The 20,945-nt window shown below is 58.2% G+C and overlaps 1 protein-coding gene across 23 annotated transcripts in view; it reads right to left on the reverse strand.

Moving 5' to 3' along the window:
• Positions 1-20,945, reverse strand: part of IQSEC1 (IQ motif and Sec7 domain ArfGEF 1) — a 382,735-nt gene that overhangs the window by 21,248 nt on the left and 340,542 nt on the right. For all 23 annotated transcript variants that reach the window (XM_054681511.1, XM_054681515.1, XM_024355341.2 and 20 more), the window contains 4 exons: positions 16,836-18,085; positions 6,018-6,179; positions 3,556-3,678; positions 1,867-2,033 (listed from right to left, as the gene is read on the reverse strand). In XM_054681511.1, the coding sequence (XP_054537486.1) occupies positions 1,867-2,033; positions 3,556-3,678; positions 6,018-6,179; positions 16,836-18,085 (1,702 nt within the window). The remainder of the gene's footprint in view (positions 1-1,866; positions 2,034-3,555; positions 3,679-6,017; positions 6,180-16,835; positions 18,086-20,945) is intronic.

Below are 20,945 nucleotides of genomic sequence, written 5' to 3' on the forward strand. Positions count from 1 at the left end.
CTTTGGGAGGCCAGGGTGGGAGGATCACTTGAGGCCAAGGAGTTCAAGACCAGCCTGGGCAACATAGTGAGACCCTACCTCTAGAAAAAATAAAAACTAAAAATTAGCCGGGCATGGCAGTTCGCGCCTGTGGTCTCAGCTACCTGGCAGGCTGAGGCAGGAGGATCTCTTGAGCCTGGGAGGTCAAGGCTGAAGTGAGATATGATTGCACCACTGCACTCCAGCCTGTGCGACAGAGGAAGACCGTGTCTAAATAAATAAATAAATAAATGTAAACAAATTATAGAGACCCTCAAACTGTCCCTGGGCTGCCAAAGGGACCTCTAAATATAAGTAAATACATAAAGTAATTAATTAAAACAAATCAGAGACCCTCAAACTCCCGCTGGGCTGCCAATAGCATGCAGCACACAGCTGGCTTTCCTGGAGGCGATGGCCAGCCTGCATCAGGGGTCATGCGGAGGTCTGTGAATCCTAGAAACAGGCTTGGCCCCATGAGAAGGGAGGCTCAGGATGAGAGGCCCCGGGTGGATGTAGAGGAGGCCCCGGCCTCCTGGCTGCTGCTTGGACACCTGGGCCTGGGAGTACATGTTGTACCATCAAAGTATCCACTGGTGGCTCTCGGGAGCTCTCAAGCTGCCTTGGTTCCCAGGAACTACAGACTTGATGGACTTGGGGCCTGCGATGCCCCTCAGACCTTGCAGGAGGCCACATACAGTAACTGCTGGGTGCAGGGAATGGCTGTCCATGAGCTCTAAGCCATGCCCCAGCCTGCTCAGCGCCCCTTCCTGCCTCCCAAGGGAGGTGGCAGAACCACTCAGGTCTTGGAGCCTAGCTCAGGTGCCATCTCCCTGAGGCCTCTGCTACCTGGGTTTCCTGCCGCAGCGGCACCCGCCACCAGGGGAAGGGGAGGGCACCTGAAGACCCCGGAGTAGAGCTGGAGCTGCTCCCTGGAGAGTGACACTGTTCAAGGAGAAGGGACGGCAGAACCACTGTTGAATAAACTAAGAATGAACAGCTTTGTCAGCTCCGCACGCTCTTAGAGCCAGGCTGTATTCACACTGGCTCTTCTTTGCTTTTACAAATAGTGACAACCTTTCCAAGGAACCCTCAGCCCCTGTTTTCAACCCACCCTCAGCTCTTGCAGCCAGGGTTCCCACAGGGACTGAGGGATGCAGTGCCTTCCTCCTTCCTTCCGGGGACCCTGGGGCACACAAGGGACACACTGGGCTGGCACAGAGCCACTTGGGAGAAGGTCACGGCCTTTTAGTTCCTTTCCTGTTTCTGATCACACAAGGATGCCTCGCTTCCTGTAGACTCCACACCAACACCTCCCAGCACATGCCCACCTCCCTGAGGGCAGGGAGCCGGGTCTGCACTCCAGTGCCAGCAGCCGGAAGCCGCACTGGGCTAGAACTCAGCAGCACTGCTTTCTTTTCGTTGCAAAGAAAAGAAAGAATGTATAATTACTTTCTACATGTGGCAAATGCTACTCATTCTCCATTTACAGTAGCGATATCAAGTCCCCTTTTAAAATATATACTTTTAGGTAAAGACACAAAGAAAAAGGCCAGTTTCATCCTTCAAGGACAAGCTAACAGTGTCACCTTCTCTGTGAAGAAGGTTTCCCAACACCTCGAGACCCCGGCCTGTGTCATGCAGCCTGTGTCCCACGGGGGCTCCTCTAAGGCAATGCTCTTTCCAGTCATCTGTGCTCCCCAAAGGCCCCTCCATGCCAGACCTTGGAGTGCCAGAGCACAGCTCCCCAACTGGAGGTTGCCTCACGCCCCTTACATCTGGGGAGGGCCTGGCTGGGGCAGGTGCTGGAGCAAATCTGTGGGTGGCCGACCGCCTGAGACAGCTCACCTCGGAGGTTCTTGATGAAGTCCTCTAGCTTCATTTTCCGCTCGGGCTTGACATTGGGGCTGTACATGTCAGTGTTCAGCAGGATGATGGCGAAGGCCAGGATGAAAATGGTGTCTGGGTTCCGGAACTGCCGCACCACCCCAGGGTTGCAGATGCAGTAGCGCTGGCTGCAGGCCGGGAGGGAGGGGGTCAGGGCCATGGCGCAGCAAGTGACACGGCCCCTCTCTCACCCGCTGAGGCTGTCATGTGCCGCTGAGCCTCAGCTCCTGCTTCTGGTGAGCGAGGATCACACCTGCCTGTCGGAGTTGGCCCTGACTACTCACTCGCCCTCCTCACTCTACTGTAGTCCCTCCTACCTGGATTTTAGCCGGGCACATGGCCGTCCTGGGGAGGACTACATTTCCCAGCTCCCGGGAGCTCAGAGTAGCCACACCACCACATTCAGCCCATGGGATGTGAACACATGTGATGTGAGTGCCTGTAAGGCTGGGCCCCTCTCCCCGCTGCCTGCAATGGGGACATCACAGTGGGTGTCAGGCCTGCCCTCCGGGACCTTGAGGTGAAAGCAGCCAGGGGCACCTCCACACCAGCTCAGAGAGAGAAGCACTCTGCCTTGTCTCAGCCATGGCTACTGAGGGGCCTCAGGTTCAACAGCTGTGGACCGACTGCTGCAAGAACACCCCCCTGCCTTGGAGTCAGCCCGCTTGCCACTCCCGCTGCCACCCCAGGGGCCCCTCCACTGGTGACCTCGTGGAGGGGCAGGTGACAAGAGGCAGGGACAGAGTAGAGGAGCCAGGCAAAGTACCGGGACTGAGGCTCAGGAGCCCAGCTTAGTGCCCTCCCCTCCAGGAAGCCGTCCTGGAAGGAGGTGGGTGCACCTTGCCTCCCGCCAGGGCCTGGGGTTGTCCTCCCTCTGTGTCCTCGATCCTCCTGGCCCCATCACCAGTGTGGAGCCCAGAGGGCTGGGTCAGCAGCTGACCTGTGCCACCCACACCCAGCACCAAACATGCAGGCTTCTACACAGCCAGTCTGCACATGATCCCAGAATAGATGACTGCGTAGTGACCGCGAGCTCACTGTTGTGTCAGGAACTGGGCTAAGTGTGCCCACATGTCCTGTGTCATTTCATCCTTGCACCTCTTTCTAGGGTATGTGCTACTGTTATTCAATTTCACAGGTGAAGAAATGAGGCACAGAGAAGTTAAGTAACCAGCACAGGGCCACACAGCTGGTAAGTGGTGGAGTCGGTGACTGAACCAGGCATCTGGCTGTCTGGCTTGTGCTCTGAGTCACTGTGAATGAGCAAATGAATGACTAGATAGATGGACTTGTGGATGAATGCAGAGCTTGGGGGGAATTAGAGGAAGAGCATTCAGAATCCTGATGTGAACAGCCAGAATCCTAGCAGTCGCAATCATAACTTCTTTCAACTTCAGTTTCCTCATCTTCACAATTAAAATAATCAGTACAGTCTTCTCCACCCCCACCACCTCACAATGGCTGAAAGGAGCCCGACACAGTGCCTGGAACGTAGGAGGAGCCAGTACGATCACCCCCAAAGCAACATTCAGGGACACCTGGCCCTGTCTAGGGATGGTGGGGATGCAGTCTTTGGTCCATCCTCGGGCCCTGAAGCTGGGGGACACCATTCTCCCCTGATGCAGCAGCCCCAGCCAGCCCGGGCCCCACCTGAACGCCTCTATGAGCCGCTCCACTTTCTGAGCCTCCCCTTGGACACGGATGTGCGCCTGGAATTTCCTGAGGGCCTCATCCAGCTCCATGGTAGAGAAGTCCATCTCGTCCACGACGCAGCTGGAATAGAGACAGACAGCCCCGCATAAGCACCCCTTGCAGGTGTGACACGCCCAGCCCACCCCCAGGTAGTGGTGCCTGAAGCCCCGGGAATGGACTGCCTCCTGGCAGGGAGAGCCCCTGCCTGACTCTGACCAATCAGCCAAGAGCCCTCAGAATGCAGCAAAAAGACCTCCAGGCTTCTGGGGAGCCCACGAAGCCCCTGGAACTGTAGGGAAGCGCGTGTGCCTATATTTATGCGGGCAGTTTTCCCAGTGGGGCAGAGCATATGGTTATCTGGATCAAAGCCCTTCCCAAGAGACAAGCATTTTTAAGCACAGCCCTCACCAGGCACACAGTGGACGCCACTGTGAGTCTCCTCTCCTTCTGCACGGGGTTGGGGAGTTTGCTGCCATTTTCACAGTGAAGAAAGGGGCACCCAGGGTGTTGACTTTCAGAATAAGCCTGTTCTCTTGTGGGGAGAGTATCGGGGTGGTGGGCTGGGTTTTGCAGATGCTTTTCCAGGGACTTGAAAGGGCCATGCACCCTCATCTGTGGGGCAGGGCCTGGAGGGGCGGCTGAAGAATGGTCTCCACATTCTTCCCATGGCCCTGCCCCTGGCACACCCTTCCAGTCCCTCCTATGGTGACCCCTGAACAGAGAAGATGGAGTCTGCACCAGGAGCCCTGAGGCAGGCTCCAGCTTCTGGCCAAGCTCCCTAATGATGCTGCGGTCACTCCCATGGGGCAGAGAGAGGCCTGGCCACACAGGGCCTGACCCCTCTCCCAGGGCCATCTCCACATGGGGGCGATGCAGCTGCTCCCACCCTCCTCTGAGCGCTCAAGGCCTCCTGGGGCAACAGCCTTAGAGGTGACTTCGGAGCAGTGGGGAGAGGGCAAGCAGGGAGCAGGCAGAGGATTTGCTGAGCAGCAGGAGCAGCGGCCCTGCAGATGCCTGGTGTGGTGGCCCGGGGGAGCCAGCCACTTCCTGAGGCCACTGCTATTTTCTGACCTGAGGAAAACAATGTGCGGATTTCCTAAGGACCAGGGACCGGCTTGGAGTGGGGAGTCGGGGCAGCATAGGAATGGCTGCAGAGGATGGGGGCGGGAGCTGGGCATTTACCAAGGAGCTCATGGGCTTTCCCCTGGACCTTTCCTCACGCCTGCTTCAAAGGGGGGAGGGGGCAGTAGCCACCCTAATGATACAGCAGGCTTCTCCAGGTGCTGAGCAGGGAGAAAGATGCCCAGCCTGTGCATGCTTGGCAGACCAAGGGCACAGATATTCTGCTGGTGCCTGCCATGTGCTGGCCACACTTAGCCTCCTGGGTGTGGGACGGGGACTACATGAGTGCCGTGTATGTGAGTCCGCGTGTGTGGGGATGTGTGCCCAGGCCAGCCCCTCCCACTCTGAGCCTTGGTTTCCCCACGCATGAGACAAAAAGGGCGACGGCACCCTCTGCCTCCTAGGGAGAAGCAGCAGAGATGGCAGGCACACTGGCCAGCCCCAGGGAACGTGAGGCCTCGTGCTCCAGGGGCTGCTGCTCCCGGGCACCTTCTCCCCAGCCCTCGTTGGTCCCCTCGGCTGCACATGGGCAGGGCTGGGCGGCTAGAAGGGACTGCCCCTGGATGGCCAGCACTTCACCCTGCTCTGAATGCTCTTCCTGGCCCACCCTTCTGGCTCAGGGAGTTGGGAACCCATTTTTCTGCAGGCTTTCAAGTAGCCGGGAGTGCTATGCTCACCAGCTCTCTGAGCTGAGAAGAGCTGTGGAATCAGGAGGTGGGGGCAGGACGCACAGCCCCAATATCCCAGCCGGGAGAATGAGGCAGGGGCAGAGCGTGGCACGGGCCGCCCACGGGGAGGCAGGTCACTTGATCTGACTCCCCACCACTCTCCCCAGGGGCGAGTCAGGAGCAAACAGGGCATGCAGTCCATGCAGGAGGACAACAGCCAGGCCAGGGGAAGAGGCCCTGACGTCCAGCTGCCTGCTCCTGCCAGCCCTGCCATGAGAAGCTGCAGGAACATGGGTCACTGAGGGCTGTGATGCTTGGTGCTGGGTTGGATCAACCGTGCTTAGGGATGGAGGGAAGGGAGGGGCCAAGGGTGCATGCCAGAGGGTGGGCGGACAGGCAGTGGGGTTCGCATGTGGGATGGTGCATTGGAGGGCAGGTGCCCACCTGCGTGCTGGGCAGATGTGGGGCATCTGCATGTGTGTGTCTAGGACTTAGGAAGAGAGAAAGGGGGGCCCACCACATGTCCCAGCAAGTAGGGTGGGCCTGGCCCTGTGTGTGCCCATGGGTAACACAGGGTGCGTGAGGGCGTGTGTGGAATCAGGTCCCCCACCACCCCCATGCAGAACTCACTCGAGCACGTCACGGTTGAACTGCTTCTGCCGGTTGCCCAGGAACTCGCCGATCATCTGCCGGCTGAGGCCCTTGCGCTGCAGCAGGAAGTGGGCCACCCCGACGGGTGTGTCGGGCACAAAGCCACGCTCGATGAGGTACTGGACTCCCTTCTCAGGCTTCCTGGGGTAGGACGAGAGGCACACTCAGTCCCAGCTGCCTGGCCACCAGCCAGGCACCTGGAGGGGATCTCCGCTCAGTGGACGGTCGACATTCTCCCTCCCTGCCCACCTGCACCGGCCTTCATCCCTGTAGGCATTCAGGGGTCTCTAGTTCCATCTCCAGCCTGGGTGGGAACTCAAGAACCCAGGCTGGCACTGGAAGACCCTGGGCTCCAGGCATCCTGCCCTGTCCCAAAACCCAAATGTGGGGGACCTGGTACAAACACCTTCACCTAGACTCACCCAGACCTTGTACAAAGAATGGGCTGGGCTGGCTGCAGGGGTGCTTCTGTGGGAGCTGGAGCTGGACCGTCACTCCCCTGCCCTGCCTGCAGCCCCTTCTCGGCTGCCCGGCACTGGCCCCAAACTCCCGCACACACATTCAGAACTGGGTTCCCTGTCCGGCCCAACTCCCTGCTCCCCTCAGTGTGAAAGCCACCATGCCAGGCTGCACTTCTGAGCAGACTGGAACCCTCCGCCTGCCAACGGGTAATAACAGCAACCACAGCACCGGCGGGGAGAAATCGCTCTGTGCCGCCGCTGTTGAGGCACCCTGTGCACACTAATTCACTCAATTCCCACTCCAGGAGGTCAGCACTCTGGTTACCTGCGGTGCTCAGGAGCCCAGACTCGGGAGCCCAAAAGCCATATAACCTTCCAGGGGTCCTGGCTTCCCCTGCTGTAAACACTGAGGAAGTAGTCAGATGCCTGCAACGACGCACTCAGTAAGCACCATAAGAGGTTTCTATGCCAAGTCCTAATTCATGGGAGGGTGATGAAGGTGCAGGAAGGCAGCATTTCTAGCTGGAGGTCACAGCACCAGTGGCAGGGCTGGCCGTGCAGAGCTGAGTGTGTCCACTGGAGACCAGACCCCCAGAGCATGGGTCATTCCACTGGCTCCAGCTTCTTGGTGCCCAAGGTGTGTGCAGAACCAGGCCTGGGCAGGGATGTGCATAGGGCACGGCACGTGTGTCGTGGGCTGATGGGGCCTAGCGCCAGGCCAGAGCACACCAGGTCTGCACCTGGCCAGGTGTCTGTAGGGTCAGGCAGGCTGCAGGGACATGGCACTGACCTTGCTGCTCACACCAGCCCTGGGAGCAGGCCCTGCCCCCCTGTGGCACTCCGGCCGTGTGAGCCCTGGCAGGCCCCTTCTCCCTTGGGGCCTCGGACGTCCTGCCCATCTTGTGGTAGGTCTCTTGCTTGGCTGACCTGGCAGGGTGGTCCTGGTGGTCAAAGGGAGAGATTGGGCCAGGAGTGGTGGCTCACACCTGTAATTCCAGTACTTCAGGAAGCTGAGGCAGGTGGATCACGTGAGGTCAGGAGTTCCAGACCAGCCTGGACAACATGGTGAAACCCCATCTCTACTAAAAATCCAAAATTGGCTGGGCGTGGTATCTCACACCTATAATCCCAGCTACTCAGGAGGCTGAGGCAGGAGAATCATTTGAACTCGGGAGGCGCAGGTTACGGTGAGCCGAGATTGTACCACTGCACTCCAGCCTGGGTGACAGAGCAAGACTCCATGTCAAAAAAAAAAAAAAAAAAAAAAAAAAGGAGACAGGCTGGTGTGAGAGGGCTTTGAAGATGGCCACATGTGACCCTGGAGGATGGGTGTCCTCTGTGGAGTTTGCCAGGCCACTCAGGGAGCTGTATGGAGCCATCAGGCCAGACTGGCTCCATGTCCCCTTGGACTGAGTCCTCAGAGTCACCGAGGGCTGTCAAGTGGTTGGGGACACCCTCCAGGGACACGTGCTTCCTCAAGAGTCCATGAGGAGCCCAGTGTGGCTTGGGCCCCCTTGCCTCATGGCACACCTAGAACCTGTGCTGGGGTGTAATCGGCCGGGTCATCCACTAATTAGGGGGCCGGGCCTGACCCCTTGCCCCAGCAGGTAGAAGTCAGCATTCTTCTGTCCCCGGGGTGGGGGGGATGGAGATGAAACCGGTGTCCACCTGCCCCATAACCTGCACAGTTCCCGGCTGACAGCAGTGCCCTGCAGACACCGCATTTCCATGTGCAAGTGAAAGGAAGCCTCCTGGCTGCAAGGTGACCCTGCTATTTTTATCCCAGGATGGCCACACCCGTAAGCTTGTCCCCAGGAGTGTGGCAGGGAGCAGACACCAGCCAGCTTGGTCCTGGCACAGAAGTGGTAATGGAGTGGCCCCGGTCCCTACCTGTCCCAGGGACCCAGGATGGAAGGACCAGGGTTTCACTGTTCACAAGATCACATGCCTCGCTATGATTCGGGGGTCTCCAAACAAGAACTGCTCCAATGCCCCAGGCCTCTACAGCCAAGGCCAGAGCAGATTCTGGGTCCTCACCATCCTGCTCCATGCCAGCACCAGCCCACACCCTTCTCTCCCTCCCTCAGCTTCCAGGTGAGGGGTCGCCATGGCTCACCTACAGTTGGGTTTTCTTTGGCCCACACACTGTTAACAAAAAGAATTCTAGTTCGTTGCCAGTATTTAAAAACTGGAAGAGTGCACAAAAAATCTGGATTTCTGGCTTCTGAAAAATCAGACCTTCTGGCATCCCTGGGCCTATGCTCCCTGGCCTCCACGGTAGTGCGTGGGGGAGCCAGGCTGGGCTCCCCCACCCCTGTTGCCTGGTCCCTTCCCCACACAGGTGCATGCTCTAACTCCACCCAGGCTGTCTGGTCCCTCCAGGCCACCGCTGCAGTGACCAGGTCCAGGCCCAGCCGGGTCCCGCCTTCTGTCGCTGCTCTTTTTTTGCCCCCATCCACCCTCTGATGTGGATGTGCCACATCCAGGGACTTCCAGGACAAGGCTCCTCGGCCCTGGAGGTGCTCAGAGCACAGAGGGAAGAGGGGAAGGCGCTGTGGGAAGCGGGCATGTGGGCTCTTCAGGATTAGGTGAGCACCATGTGTCTGCTGGGCCAGGCACCTCTTGGTGAACACTGGCTAGGAGTAGGCCGTGGGCCCTTGTGGGTGCAGCTGAGAGGCCTAGTCTGTGCAGGGGGCAAGGGACAGAGACTGAGGTATCAGGCAATTTTCTGGGAAGAGGTGACAGTGAGGACAAAGGTGCTGAGGTGGGTGGGGAGACCTGAGAGGCTATTCCAGGGTTGAGCACAGGGACCCTGGGGGAAGGCAAAGGGGGTAGTGGGGCGGTGGGCAGACTGCACTGTACAGCAGGCCATGGAGAGGGGTCTGGCTTTCTGCCGAGTGGGCTGAGAAGCCCCAGTGTGAGGTCAAGAGGGTGGTGATGGGGTCCAAGTCCACAAGAGCGATGCCATGCTGGGGAGATCGTGGGCCAGGGCCCAGCTGGCAGCTGAGTGAGGGGCTCCTGTGGGCACCTGGCCATGCTGCAGCAGAGGTGGGAGGGGGCCGGGTTGAGGACACAGTCTGAGGGCAGAGGTGTCAATATTTGCTGATGGATCTGGGTGGGGGTGGCCAAGGTGGGGGCAGTGGAGGTAGGAGCAAGAAGGACAAGGAGCAGTGAGTCCAGGATGGCGTCAGCTTTTAGCCTGAACCTAGTGCGGGCGATGGATTCCACCCGGCAGGCCTCAAGGGCCATACCGCAGAAGTGAGGATGCTCAGTGAGGGGGCCTAGGCTGGTGATGAGGAGCTCGCTGCTGACCTGAGGGGAACTAGGGAGGAGCTGCAGCTGTACAGCCAGGGCCGGCTCCAGGGTAGGGCTGGGAGTCTCCGCAAAGCTCCCTGCAGGAGTGACAGGCCCTCAACAGCCTCCCTGACAGCAGACGGCCAGGGCACTGGGCATTTACTGGTGGGAATCCCCTGCCATTGGGACCTTGCTACCCTCCCCTACTCCTAGCCCGTGTAATGAAGCCCTTCCTTCCCCAATCAGTCCTTGGTGGCCCTGCTGGGTGGTGAGCTCTCCATCCACCTGTGCCCTGCCTCACAGAGTTCCACAAGGTCTGCCAAGCATCACACAGGTCGAAGGTGGGCCTTTGGTGTGGCCTTGGACCCCCACCACCTCCTCTCCTGGCAGGGCTTTACTTTCCCGCCTGCCCTGGGGAGAGGGCTGCAGGACATGCTTCAGCCACTGAACTGTGAGCTGAGGGGTCTGTGTCACTTCAAGGGGGAAGCTGTGCGGTCCCCTATGGACACCCACCTCCTTCATTCATTCCACAAACATTTATTGGGCACCTACCCTGGCTAGGTGCTATGCTAGCACAGTTATGGTCCCCATCCTCAAAAAACACGCTTTCTAGTTAGAGAGGGATACAGACGGAGATAAAGTCCAAGAATACAGAAATATGCTACAGTACAAGCATCAGGGGCATGGCTGGGAGAGTCAGAAGCCCACACTTCTGTCTCAGCTCCACTTCTGGCTGGGCGACCCAGGGTGAGTAACTTAGCCTTTCTGTGTCTCTGTATAATGGGGATGACAGCAGTTCACACAATGGTTACTGTGAAGAATCCATGAGTTCGTACTCATAACGTACCATGCCTCAGGCCTCAGAAACCATTTGAGGCTTCACAGCTGGAAGGAGAGGCCTGGGCTAGAAGAACTCACCCGGGGTGATGCCATAGAAAGCTGGGACGGCATCGACTTCAGCTGGAAGGGGCAGGAGGACGGGCAGGAAAGCCCACCCTGACGAGATGGCATTGAGCCTGGGCAGAGAGCCAGGAAGAGGGTCCCTGGTGGAGGGAACGGCCAATGCAAAAGCCTTGATAGGTAACAAAATGGGGGCACAGAAGGGTCAAAAAACTGGCTCCAGGTTGCCCAGCAAGATGATGGGTGCCAGGACTTATAATCCACGCTTCTGCCCCAGAAATCCCTAAAAATTCCCTCTACCCTCCGGATGCCCTTCCTGCTGCTGAAAATCCACTCCGTCCAACTCTGCAGTCACCCCATCCCCACAGTCCCTCTGTGTATACCCGTTACTCTTTCTTTAGCTCTTCTTGGTTCCACCCTGTAAGGACCCAGCATTAACAGGTGCTGCCTGCAACATTCTCACCATCTATACCTGACCCACCTCTGTACCCCCGGCCCTGCTGCCCTCTAAAATGCCCCAGCAGGCAGTGTAGTCGGAGCCTCCTGGCTCCATCCCTGCTGTGTGCTCCCAGGTCTGGCCTTAGCTGCCTCCTGTAAAGCTGGCTGAGCCAGCTTTTCCTCACATCAGATGACGATTCAGATTCAAGTGTGACAGGTAAGCACAGACTGCACCAGTCACCGACTGCACCAGTCACCTCCTGCACACGCATCTCTCATCGTCTTTCAGCGGCAAGCTGAGCTGCTGGTGGGAAGAGTGAGCTGTGTGAGGCTCTGAGGAAGAGCCGCTGCAAGGCTGTGGATTGCACGTGGGGAACACCTACCTGCTGGAGCAAAGCACTGAGTGCTTACCCTGGTATTTTCCCAGCAGGGGTGTGCGGGATCCAGAAAAGGGTTCTCTCTCTCTAAGACCCAGGTCTCACTATGTTGTCTAGACTGGCCTCAAACTCCTAGTTTCAAGTGATCCTCCCGCCTCAGCCTCCCAAGCAGCTGGGACCACAGGCATGTGCCATTGTGCTTGGCTCCAGTCCTTTTTAACTGTTCAGGATGCCTAAGAGATGTGGAAGTGGATGGATGCCCAAGCACCTAGCTTCAGCCCCCAGGTTTCCCAGCCTACCCTCCAGCTCAGGCCCTAAGACCTAGTGGGCAGATTCTACTCTCTGCTCCAGGCCAGTCAGAGCCCTGCATCCTGCTTGCCCAAGTGGTTCAGGGAGAGGCACAAGAGCCAGAAGGAGCCGATGAGGGGAGGAGAATCTCTCTTCCTCCTACTGGGGTTGCCTTGAGGTCAGACTACAGGCCTGGGGTTCTCTGATGGCCCTCCTGCCCTGGGTCAGGGAGGATCTGGCAAGGGGCAGGGCCAACCCTAAGCCAGATGGAGCCAAGAAATACCCGGGACTTTTCAGGTCCATGAACCAGTAAAGCCTCTTTGCTTAACCCAGTTTGATAGAGTTCCTGTCACATGCAACAGAGAAGGCCATGATTAATGCAGAGACCAACACAGGGTTTGGAGTGCCCGAGGATCTCCGTGGTCAGAGGTCTGAGCCCTGGTAACTGTTAACTGCTTGTGGGGGTGAGGATAGACTCACTAACTTCAGCATTCGGAGAGTCCCTGCACACCTGAAAATGCCCTTCCAATGCAGCAACCTAGGGTCCTGCAGAGAGGTGCCAGTTCCAGCCTTTCCCACACTGCCAGGGCCAGCAAGCTCGCCACCTCCGGAGGCTGCCTGCTCCACCAGCTCTGACTTTTACACGCACTTTCTGGTAGCGTGAACCCAAGTGGCTTCCCTGGTATTGATCCCAGAGAGAAGGCAGGAGAATCACCCTCTGAAGTGTGGCAAGCACCACCTGCAGGGCTTCCCTTGGCACTGTCTTCTTCTCCAAGGCTCAGCACCAGCCACCTCAGACCCAGGCCAGGGCTCGGGATCCTGGGCTGCAGGTAGCATCAAGGGCCACAGGCCACAGGGGAGAGGGGTCCCAACCTCCAAAGACCCAGCTCAAAGTGCTCCTAAGAGAGCCCATCCTTTCCATCATCAGCACCACAGGCTACGGGAGCAGCACTGCACATCCTCTGGGCCCAGCACTTCTGGTGTGTGGCCTTGAGCTTGGGCCTGGGCTCTCAGCCTCGCTGCCTGCACCTATGCTTCCCAGGATGGCTGTGGCGAATCAGTGAGACAATAGGCGGAAGGTGTTCGGCATGGGGCCTGGCGCTTGGTCCAGGCTCTGCACAGGCCGGCTCTGCTCACTGCTATTTTTATCAATGACAGCAGACACGTTAAACACAAGGAGCACGGAGCTGGAGCATGCAGATCAGGGGTACTCTCTGAGCCCTGTTCCCACAGGTGGAGGGGAATGGCCCCCTGGGGGCGCTGGAAGGGTGAAACAGCCACGCTCCCTGCAGGATCCCAGTGACAGCATCCCCTGCCTCCCTTCTGCAGTAGCTCCAGCAGGTGGATGGGACCCGAGGCTGCTGGGCCCCAGGGGCTGGGCGCCGAGTGTAGGGGAGGCCAGGTCCACAGAAGGGGGCTGCCTCCAGGTACAGGGCCCTGTGCTGGAAGGGCCTCAGAGGCCCCTGTGAAAAGCTCTTAGCCAAGTAGTCCAACCACACTGTCACACCAGGTGGCCACCCAAGCCCTGCGTACATGTTTCTCAGAGACAAGCTTCTCACTCCTTTTTGAGGGTGCCCGTGTCATCATGAAGCAGCTCTGGGGCCAAGGATGCTCTTGCAGAGGTGGGAGAGGTCTGGTGTGGCTCACCTGTGACATGGTCACCTGGGCTCATTCCAGGGAGGAATGTGACAGACAGAAAGTGGACATAGCCAGGCACGTACCCCCGACGGCGTGTACCAGGTACAGGAGCAGGAGACGCTGGGGGTTCCGATGCGGAGGTGACAGACTCAGTGAGGTCCCTGCTGGGCATCTGCCCCAGCTCCACGTGCTGCAGGGCTGCATGGCGTCCCACAAATGGTGTGGCTCTGCCTCCTGGACTCAGTTTACAGATCTGTCACCCAGTGAGGAGGTAGGGAGCCCAGGGATACCTGTGGTAGCAGTTCCTACATCATGGATTTTAAGAGGATGTGTTCAGGAGCCAAGTGGCCAGGGTGTGACGTCCCTAGTCGTCTACCAACTATGTGAGACTCAGCTCACCCACTGCACAGGGTAACGTGCGTTAGCGCGTGACAGGCCCTGGGAACCATGCCTGGCGCACCGTCAGCACATGGAAGGATTAGCTATTCTCGTTATTTCTGACTGCTTGGCCCATCACAATGCCTGTTTGGGTCTTCCTAAAGCCCAGCCCTGGAAGCTCCCTTCCCTTGGCACTCACTCTGGACACAGAAGCCCTCGCTGACCACAACAGCTGCCATCCACTGCACAAACATGTTCCAGGTGCAGGCAGTGAGGCTCAGAGAGTTCAGGGAGTTGCCCCAGGTCCCACAGCTGATAGGTGGCAGAGCCAGGACTGAAACCCTCCTGCCTCTGGCTCCTGCACCCCTGCCCTCCCACAGCACCGCCAGCCAGATCAGCTGTGTGGCTGTCAGCTGGGCCAGCTGGGAGTAAGCGGCAGATGCCCAGAGGAACATCTGGAGGCCTGGTAGACCTCGGCAGCCCCTGGGATGCCCTCCCCACCAACCTACACCACTTTCTCAGGCTTCGTTTCTGTTCTTTCTCCCCGCTTGCTGCTGGCTCTCCCACTTTGGTACATGATTCCCTTAAAGGGGGCGTCCCCCCAGACAGAGGCCTGTGCCAGGAACGCTCACTGCTTCGTTGCTAGGAAGGGGTGGGAACTGAGAGCTGTGCTGGAGGCCGGGCAAAGGCCGGGACATACCACCCCGCAGGGAGAGAAGTGGAGGTGGTACACAGGCGCAGGGCCAAAGAAAGGGAAGGGAAAGGGCAGTTCCTCCTTCAACTAAAAACCTGCCTAGCTAAGACCCAGCAATTCCACTTCCAGCCATATGATCTAGAGGCCTGCCAGGTGTGTGTGTAAGGATCACAACCACTGTCACACTAGTGCTAGTTATGAAAAGCTAGAAGCAACTGGCCAAATAACCTATAGCCACGGCGGGGACTACCACTCAGCAGCACACAGGAGCAAGACAGCCTGTGTGTAGAGCCCAGCGATACCCTCATAAGACAATGTCACAGTCCCGCGCCCTGAGTGATGTCAGCAAGGATCCAACAGTAGCAGCTAATACATAGTAAGGCCCTATCCTGTGCCACGTCCTGCTCTCAGCACTTCACACAGACCAACGCTTTACCCTCACCGCCCTGGGAGGAGGGTGCCCCTGGCATCAGCCCATTTCACAGATGCGGCCACTGTGGGACGGGGGGTTATGCTGCCCAAGGACATAGAGATACGATGGGGGACAGCCAGGATTTAAAGCCAGGCAAGCAAGCCCCGAGCTGTGTTCTTAACCATGGCTGTCTAGAGTTCCTAGAAGTGCACACAAATGCACAGGAAAAAAATCTGGAAGGAGAGACTGCAACATGCTGAGTCCAAGAGGATGTTATCCTGAGCTGCAAGGCATGCATTTTCTGTGAAGAATGTATTCACGTGCTACACAGATAATTAAAAGTTAACTGAATAAGAAAGAATCTACACAGACCAAAGCTGGCTGGTTGAGGGAGGTGGTTTTTCCTGGTTTCCTGTCTCCCCACTGCTGGCCTCCACCTGTCCACTCTGCAGGGACCCCTGGTTATCCCAGCCTCCCCTCTAGGGCACATGGGCCTGGGTCGAGAGATGATCCTGGAGCTGGGCTGTGCCCAGGAGCAGTGGGGACAGACTTCAGGGACTGTGTCAGGTGGGCCAGCAGGATGCAACCCTCCCCTGTCCAGTGCATTGCTCCGGCCGTGGCCTGTGCAGCAGTGAGAGCAGCCGTACTCTGCAGCAAGCCACAGGCAGATCACAGGCTCAGGAGAGAGCATCCTGGTAGATGTGAGATGTCCAAGACTCTTTGTTCTTAGCTGAGCAAACCAGTAAGCCATTGCCCCTTACTGGCCCCAAGTGAATGCACCATTCCCCAGAGGCTCTTCCTGAGACAGGCCTCTCTGACATCCCAAGACAGTGCTTCCATGTGTCCCAGGAATGGCTCAAAAGCACCATCTCCCCCAGTCTAGAAGAAGAGAGAACAGGGGGCAGACGGAGCAGGGAGCCAGCTCAGGCACTGGCTTTGAGGTGGCCAGGTCCCACTGCGCCATTCATCACCCTAGTTTGACCTCCTGGGAAAACTGTCGTCTGCCCCTGGCTCCCCGGATGTGTGTCAGGAACCACCAGCCCAGGGGAGTTGGTGCCAGGCCAGCATCTGATGAGGCCAAATCCCAGTGGCCCAGGGAGTGGAAATAACGAGAAATCTCAGGTTGGACAGGAGCCTGCACGTTCCCCAGGCCAAGTGCTCAGCCCTCCTCCCCTTCCTCTTGCTATTTTTGGCTGTGCTAAGAATAGTCTGCTTTAAATACCCATCGCTCCTTGGATCTGCTCTCAGGATGGTCAATGGCACCTTTCCAGGACCCCCTTGGGGAGCAGCTACTCCATGAACCCAACTCATGCATCTCCCCAAGACCCCCAGACACAGCCCTGGGTCTGGCCTGCATCTGTCTGAGTTCCTTCCATCCAGGACACAGTTCTGGGTCTGGCCAGCAACTGCCCCTGAGCACTCCTACCCCCAGACATGGCCTCAGGTCTGGCCTGCATCCCCCACAAGACACAGCCCTGGGTCTCGCCTGTCTGCCCCTGCCCCCCACTGACACAACCGGTCATACCCCTGCTCAAAGGCCTTTGTGTCCCACATCACCCCTAGGCCTGACATCCAAAGTTGCGCAAGGCATGGCCCAACATACCCCACTTGCTATGGCGGACTTGCGGGGGATGGGACGGAAGGGCCCGGGACTCAAGTTGCTTCAGCACAGAAAGCTCCCATTCTGCCCCTGCTCAGCCTGTGTGTGTTGCCATCCCCACCAGCAGTCCCAGGAGGGGCTAGGCCTCAGCGCACAGGCTGGCACCGTCCTAGCCACTGACCTTGTGTGGCAGCTTCCTATGCTCATAGGCCACGTTGGACCTCAAGCTCCGTGCTTGGAAGGATGCAGCCACGCCCACCCGCCAAGGCCCAGCAAGCCACAGCTGCCCACACTGAGGGGTCACCCATGGTACTCACTTGTTGAAGAGGTTCAGGCCGATGCGGTAGTGCCTCTTGCGGATGACATCGTTGCTAAAGGCAGGCGAGTCCCAGCTGTTGCGGGCCTCCTTGTGGTAGGTCTGCTTGCTGAGCGTCTGCTCCCGCAGGCTGTCACGGGACGATGACTCGGAGCTGCAGTTGATGGTATCGTTGGAGTTGGACGTGCTGTTGATGCTGTCATTGTCACCGTCTGAGTAGTCCGACTCAGACTTGCTCTGCCGGTTGGCTGAGCCATTGATGGCCAAGTGGCTGTCCAGGGGCCTGGGGGGCCGGGGCCGCAACTCAGGCTCCTCCCGGGGGAGGCTCTTGGGGGCGCCGCTGTGGGGACCATGCTTGGGACTGCCCTGCTGCCCGCCAAGGCTGCGCTCGTAAGCACTCTGCCTCTTGAGTGACCCCCGCTCCGAGCGGTCACTAAGGTCCACAGAGCTGTCGCTGGGTGGCTCGATGGTGAGCAGCGGCAGATGCTCCACCCGCAGCCGCTGCTCCTGCCGCTCCAGCGACGGCGTGCTCCGGCAGCTCGTGTCCGTGTCAGCCTTGTCCTCTTTGTGGGCCAGGGCCCAGTAGTCTGGGGCTGCGCCCCCAGCCCGTAGCCGCAGGTCCGACTCGGTGCTGGACGGCCGGTCCCCTGCCTGCGAGAGGGGCAGAGGGGGCGACAGCTCCTCCTCATCGATGTACAGGGTGACATCACTGTACGAGGCCGTCATCTCGTCCAGTTTGCGGTGGTCCATGCCGTGCAGGGCTGTCTGGGGTTCGGTGTCCCGGGCCCGCGCCGCATCCAGGGCCGGTGCCTCCTCAGTGTGCAGGCTGCGGCAGTTGAGGGCATCGTCGATGGACTCGGCCAGTGATTTCACTTGCCTAGAGAAGGCGTCCTCCAGCTCGGTGATGGCGTCCGCAAAGTCACTGGAGGGGGCCGGAGACTTGAGGGTGGTCGGCTCGCTGAGGTCACCACACTCAGGGGGCACCAGGGCTCCCAGCTGGGAGCCGTCGTTAGTCACTGAGACCTGCTTCCCCTCGAAGTAGGAGCTGTGCACTTTCTCAGGCCCCTCAAAGGAGAACTGCATCCTCATGTTGGACAGCACAATCCGGCGTGACATGCGGTTCTCTGACATGGAGCTGCGCAAGCGCTCGAAGTTCTTGTTCATCTGGTACTGGCGAAACGCCGTCTGGATGGTGCGGGCCGCATGGCGGGTTACCAGGCGCCCCCCATACTTTCGTTCTAGCATCTCCACCTGCGGGTGGGAGAGGAGAATGAGAACAGCACTGCATGTAGGCACAGTGCGACATCTACCAAACTCCTTCCCACTTCCTAGCCACGTGGCTGTGCGACCTGGGAAGGTCCCAAAGTTGGTCAAAGCAACTGCTGAGGGATGCTGGTGGGCTTATGCAAAATATGAGTCCCGAGGTCAAACTGGACAGAGAAGCACCAAGTTAAAATGAGTGCAACCATGTTTTTCCTCTCTCAGATCTCTTTTTTTTTTTTTTTTTTTTTTGAGACAGAGTCTCGCTCTGTCACCTAGGCTGGAGTGCAATGGCACAATCTCGGTTCACTGCAACCTCCGCCTCCTGGGTTCAGACGATCCTCCTGCCTCAACCTCCCGAGTAGCTGGGATTACAGACACCCACCACCACGCCCAGCTAATTTTTGTATTTTTAGTAGAGATGGGGTTTCACCATGTTGGCCAGGCTGGTCTTGAACTCCTGACCTCAGGTGATCCACCCACCTCGGCCTCCCAAAGTGCTGGGATTACAGGCGTGAGCCACCATGCAGGGCCTCAGAAACTTTAAAAGGCAGTGAGATACACTATGTTGAGTGTCCCCAGTGTCTTGGGTCACAGAAGCCCCTGGCCCTGGTGCATCTTGAGGTATGCCATCTAACGAAACCCATTTGGAGACCCTGGAAGAAGTATGCACAGTTCAACAGATAGGCTAAAGATCCCAGCAAGGCCCACAGGCTTCTGGACTCATTTCCTTTCCACAGCATCAACCAGGCAGCTCTTGTGGCCAGAGGGGTCACTGAGCTTCAGGGAGACCTGTGGGGTTTGCCGCACTGAGAAGCAGGCTTTGAGGCCAGGTGCCTGAGTTCTAATCCAGGCTATGCCCCTTGGTAGCTGGGTGACCCAGAGTAAGCACTGAGCCCATGCAGTTCCTCGGTTTCCTCATCTATTAAATGCGGTAGTGCTGGGACTTGCCTCCTATGACTGTGGTGAGCCTGGGAGACAGAGGCCAAGGGCTGGCACATGCCAAGCACGGGGGCAGCTGGGCTGGAAAGACCCTCAGCTGCATTCTGGGAAGGGATTTACAGTTCGTAAAGCCCCCAAGCTCCCTTGCTCTACAGATGGGCAAATTGTGGCCCAGAGAAGAGACTCAACACATACTCAAGAGGCCTTCAGGCTCCGGAGCTGGCTTTCCCTCATGAGCACCGCCATTCCTGATGGCTCGTCTGGCCTACACAGCTCGTTCCTGTGAGGGGTGAGCTACATGCAGGGAGAGGGCGGGGTGAACCCTGGGTGCTTCAGTGGGACACACAGACCTCCTGAATTCCTGAGGCACCCATGACCAAGGACGGCCCTGAGGGCCGCTCCCTGCACCTTGCTCCTGAGTGGACAAAGAACACACTCCTGCGGCCAAGATAAGGAATTGGCTTCTCCGCCAAGCCAGGCCTCTTGGGGTGCTGGGGTGGCGTGGGCATGTGATGTGGGGCTAGGAGCCAGGCAAAGCGTTGCACCTGCCTGTATGGTCCCAGATGCCACTACATGCTGGGCATCACATCACACCTGGAGGTGGAATGGGAGGCATGGAGGTCCTTGCCCTCGAGGAGCGAGGGGTCTGTCAAGGAGAGCAGGCAGCTGCAGGCGCAGAACTGAAATAATGCCAAACAGACGTCCAGCAAATCGAAGGCTGTGGCCTGCACCAGGGAGGCTGGCTCAGGGCCACGCAGGGCCTTGCATGCCCATGCGTGCTGCCTGGCTCTGGGTGGTCCCAGCAGGCTGGGTGGAGGAGAAGAGCTGGGGGGGCTTGAGGGGAGCAGATCAAAATGACTTTTCCAATCCCAGGCCACAGTCTGTTTTCTCTCTCGCCCTGTTACTGAACGCCATCCAAGAAATGACCTCACTTCCACAACTGTAAGCAGAAAGTTTCTATTTTTTGGGTTGTGAGTGGAGCTTAGAAAGCCCCCGGGGCCGATAAGAGGCCCAAGGCTGGGATCTAGGAAGCCTTTCTTCCCTCACTGTACTTTGTGGGCGGCACAAGCACAAGGACCTCCAGCTCAGGCCTAGAGCTCCCCGCAGGGCCTTCTCACCTGCTGGCTCCGGACCTCGCAGACCACGCAGCCACCCTGTTTTCCTGAGACCTCCTGCCCAAACCTGTGTGTGTTGGGGGCGAAGGGACTTCAGGAAGGCAGCAATGGGCTCTGCATTTGTTCACCAGAGCCCCTGGCAGTTCCTCCCCCAGGGGGACACACATGGACCTGGGGCTACTCTTCCTCGTCCCCAAACTTACCGTGGGTCATTCTTCTTTCTGGGATGGAACTATTGCCAGGCCCGGTCGAAAAGTTTCCCGGGACTCAGTGGATGAGATTCTACTAACATGTGCTCATCTACTATGTGTGCTGGGGACCCCCATACCCTCATGCCACCTCACAGCAGCTTCTGCTCTCCCGAGGGGTTTCACTACCCCACTTCTCAGCAAGGACAAGACACTCAGCGGAGGGAAGCCGCTGCCCCAGGGCACATGGTTCCTGGATAGAGGAGTCAACCCCATGGCCAGGGCTCCCCCATCCGGCCCTCACTTGTCCCTTCAAGGGAAACTTCTGAGCAGTACAGAAGAGGAACCGGGAAGAATGCCCTTCAGCAAAGCAGAACTGTCACTTCTTGATGACACAGGGACAGTACCTGAAACCCACTCAAGTTTCCTGCTTCAGGGACAGAAAGCCACTGGAGGGCACAGTGGGTCAGGGGCCAGAAGAGCACAGGAGACTAGCCCTTGGGCTCCTTTCACTAAAATGGACTCTGTGTTATCCAGACTTAAAACTCCTCGTGGAATCGGGCACCCTACTTTTTCATCTGGTGATTCCCATGCAATCTGTCCCAT

Source organism: Pan troglodytes, chromosome 2 (assembly GCF_028858775.2).
Source record: "Pan troglodytes isolate AG18354 chromosome 2, NHGRI_mPanTro3-v2.0_pri, whole genome shotgun sequence".
Lineage (NCBI taxonomy): Eukaryota > Metazoa > Chordata > Mammalia > Primates > Hominidae > Pan > Pan troglodytes.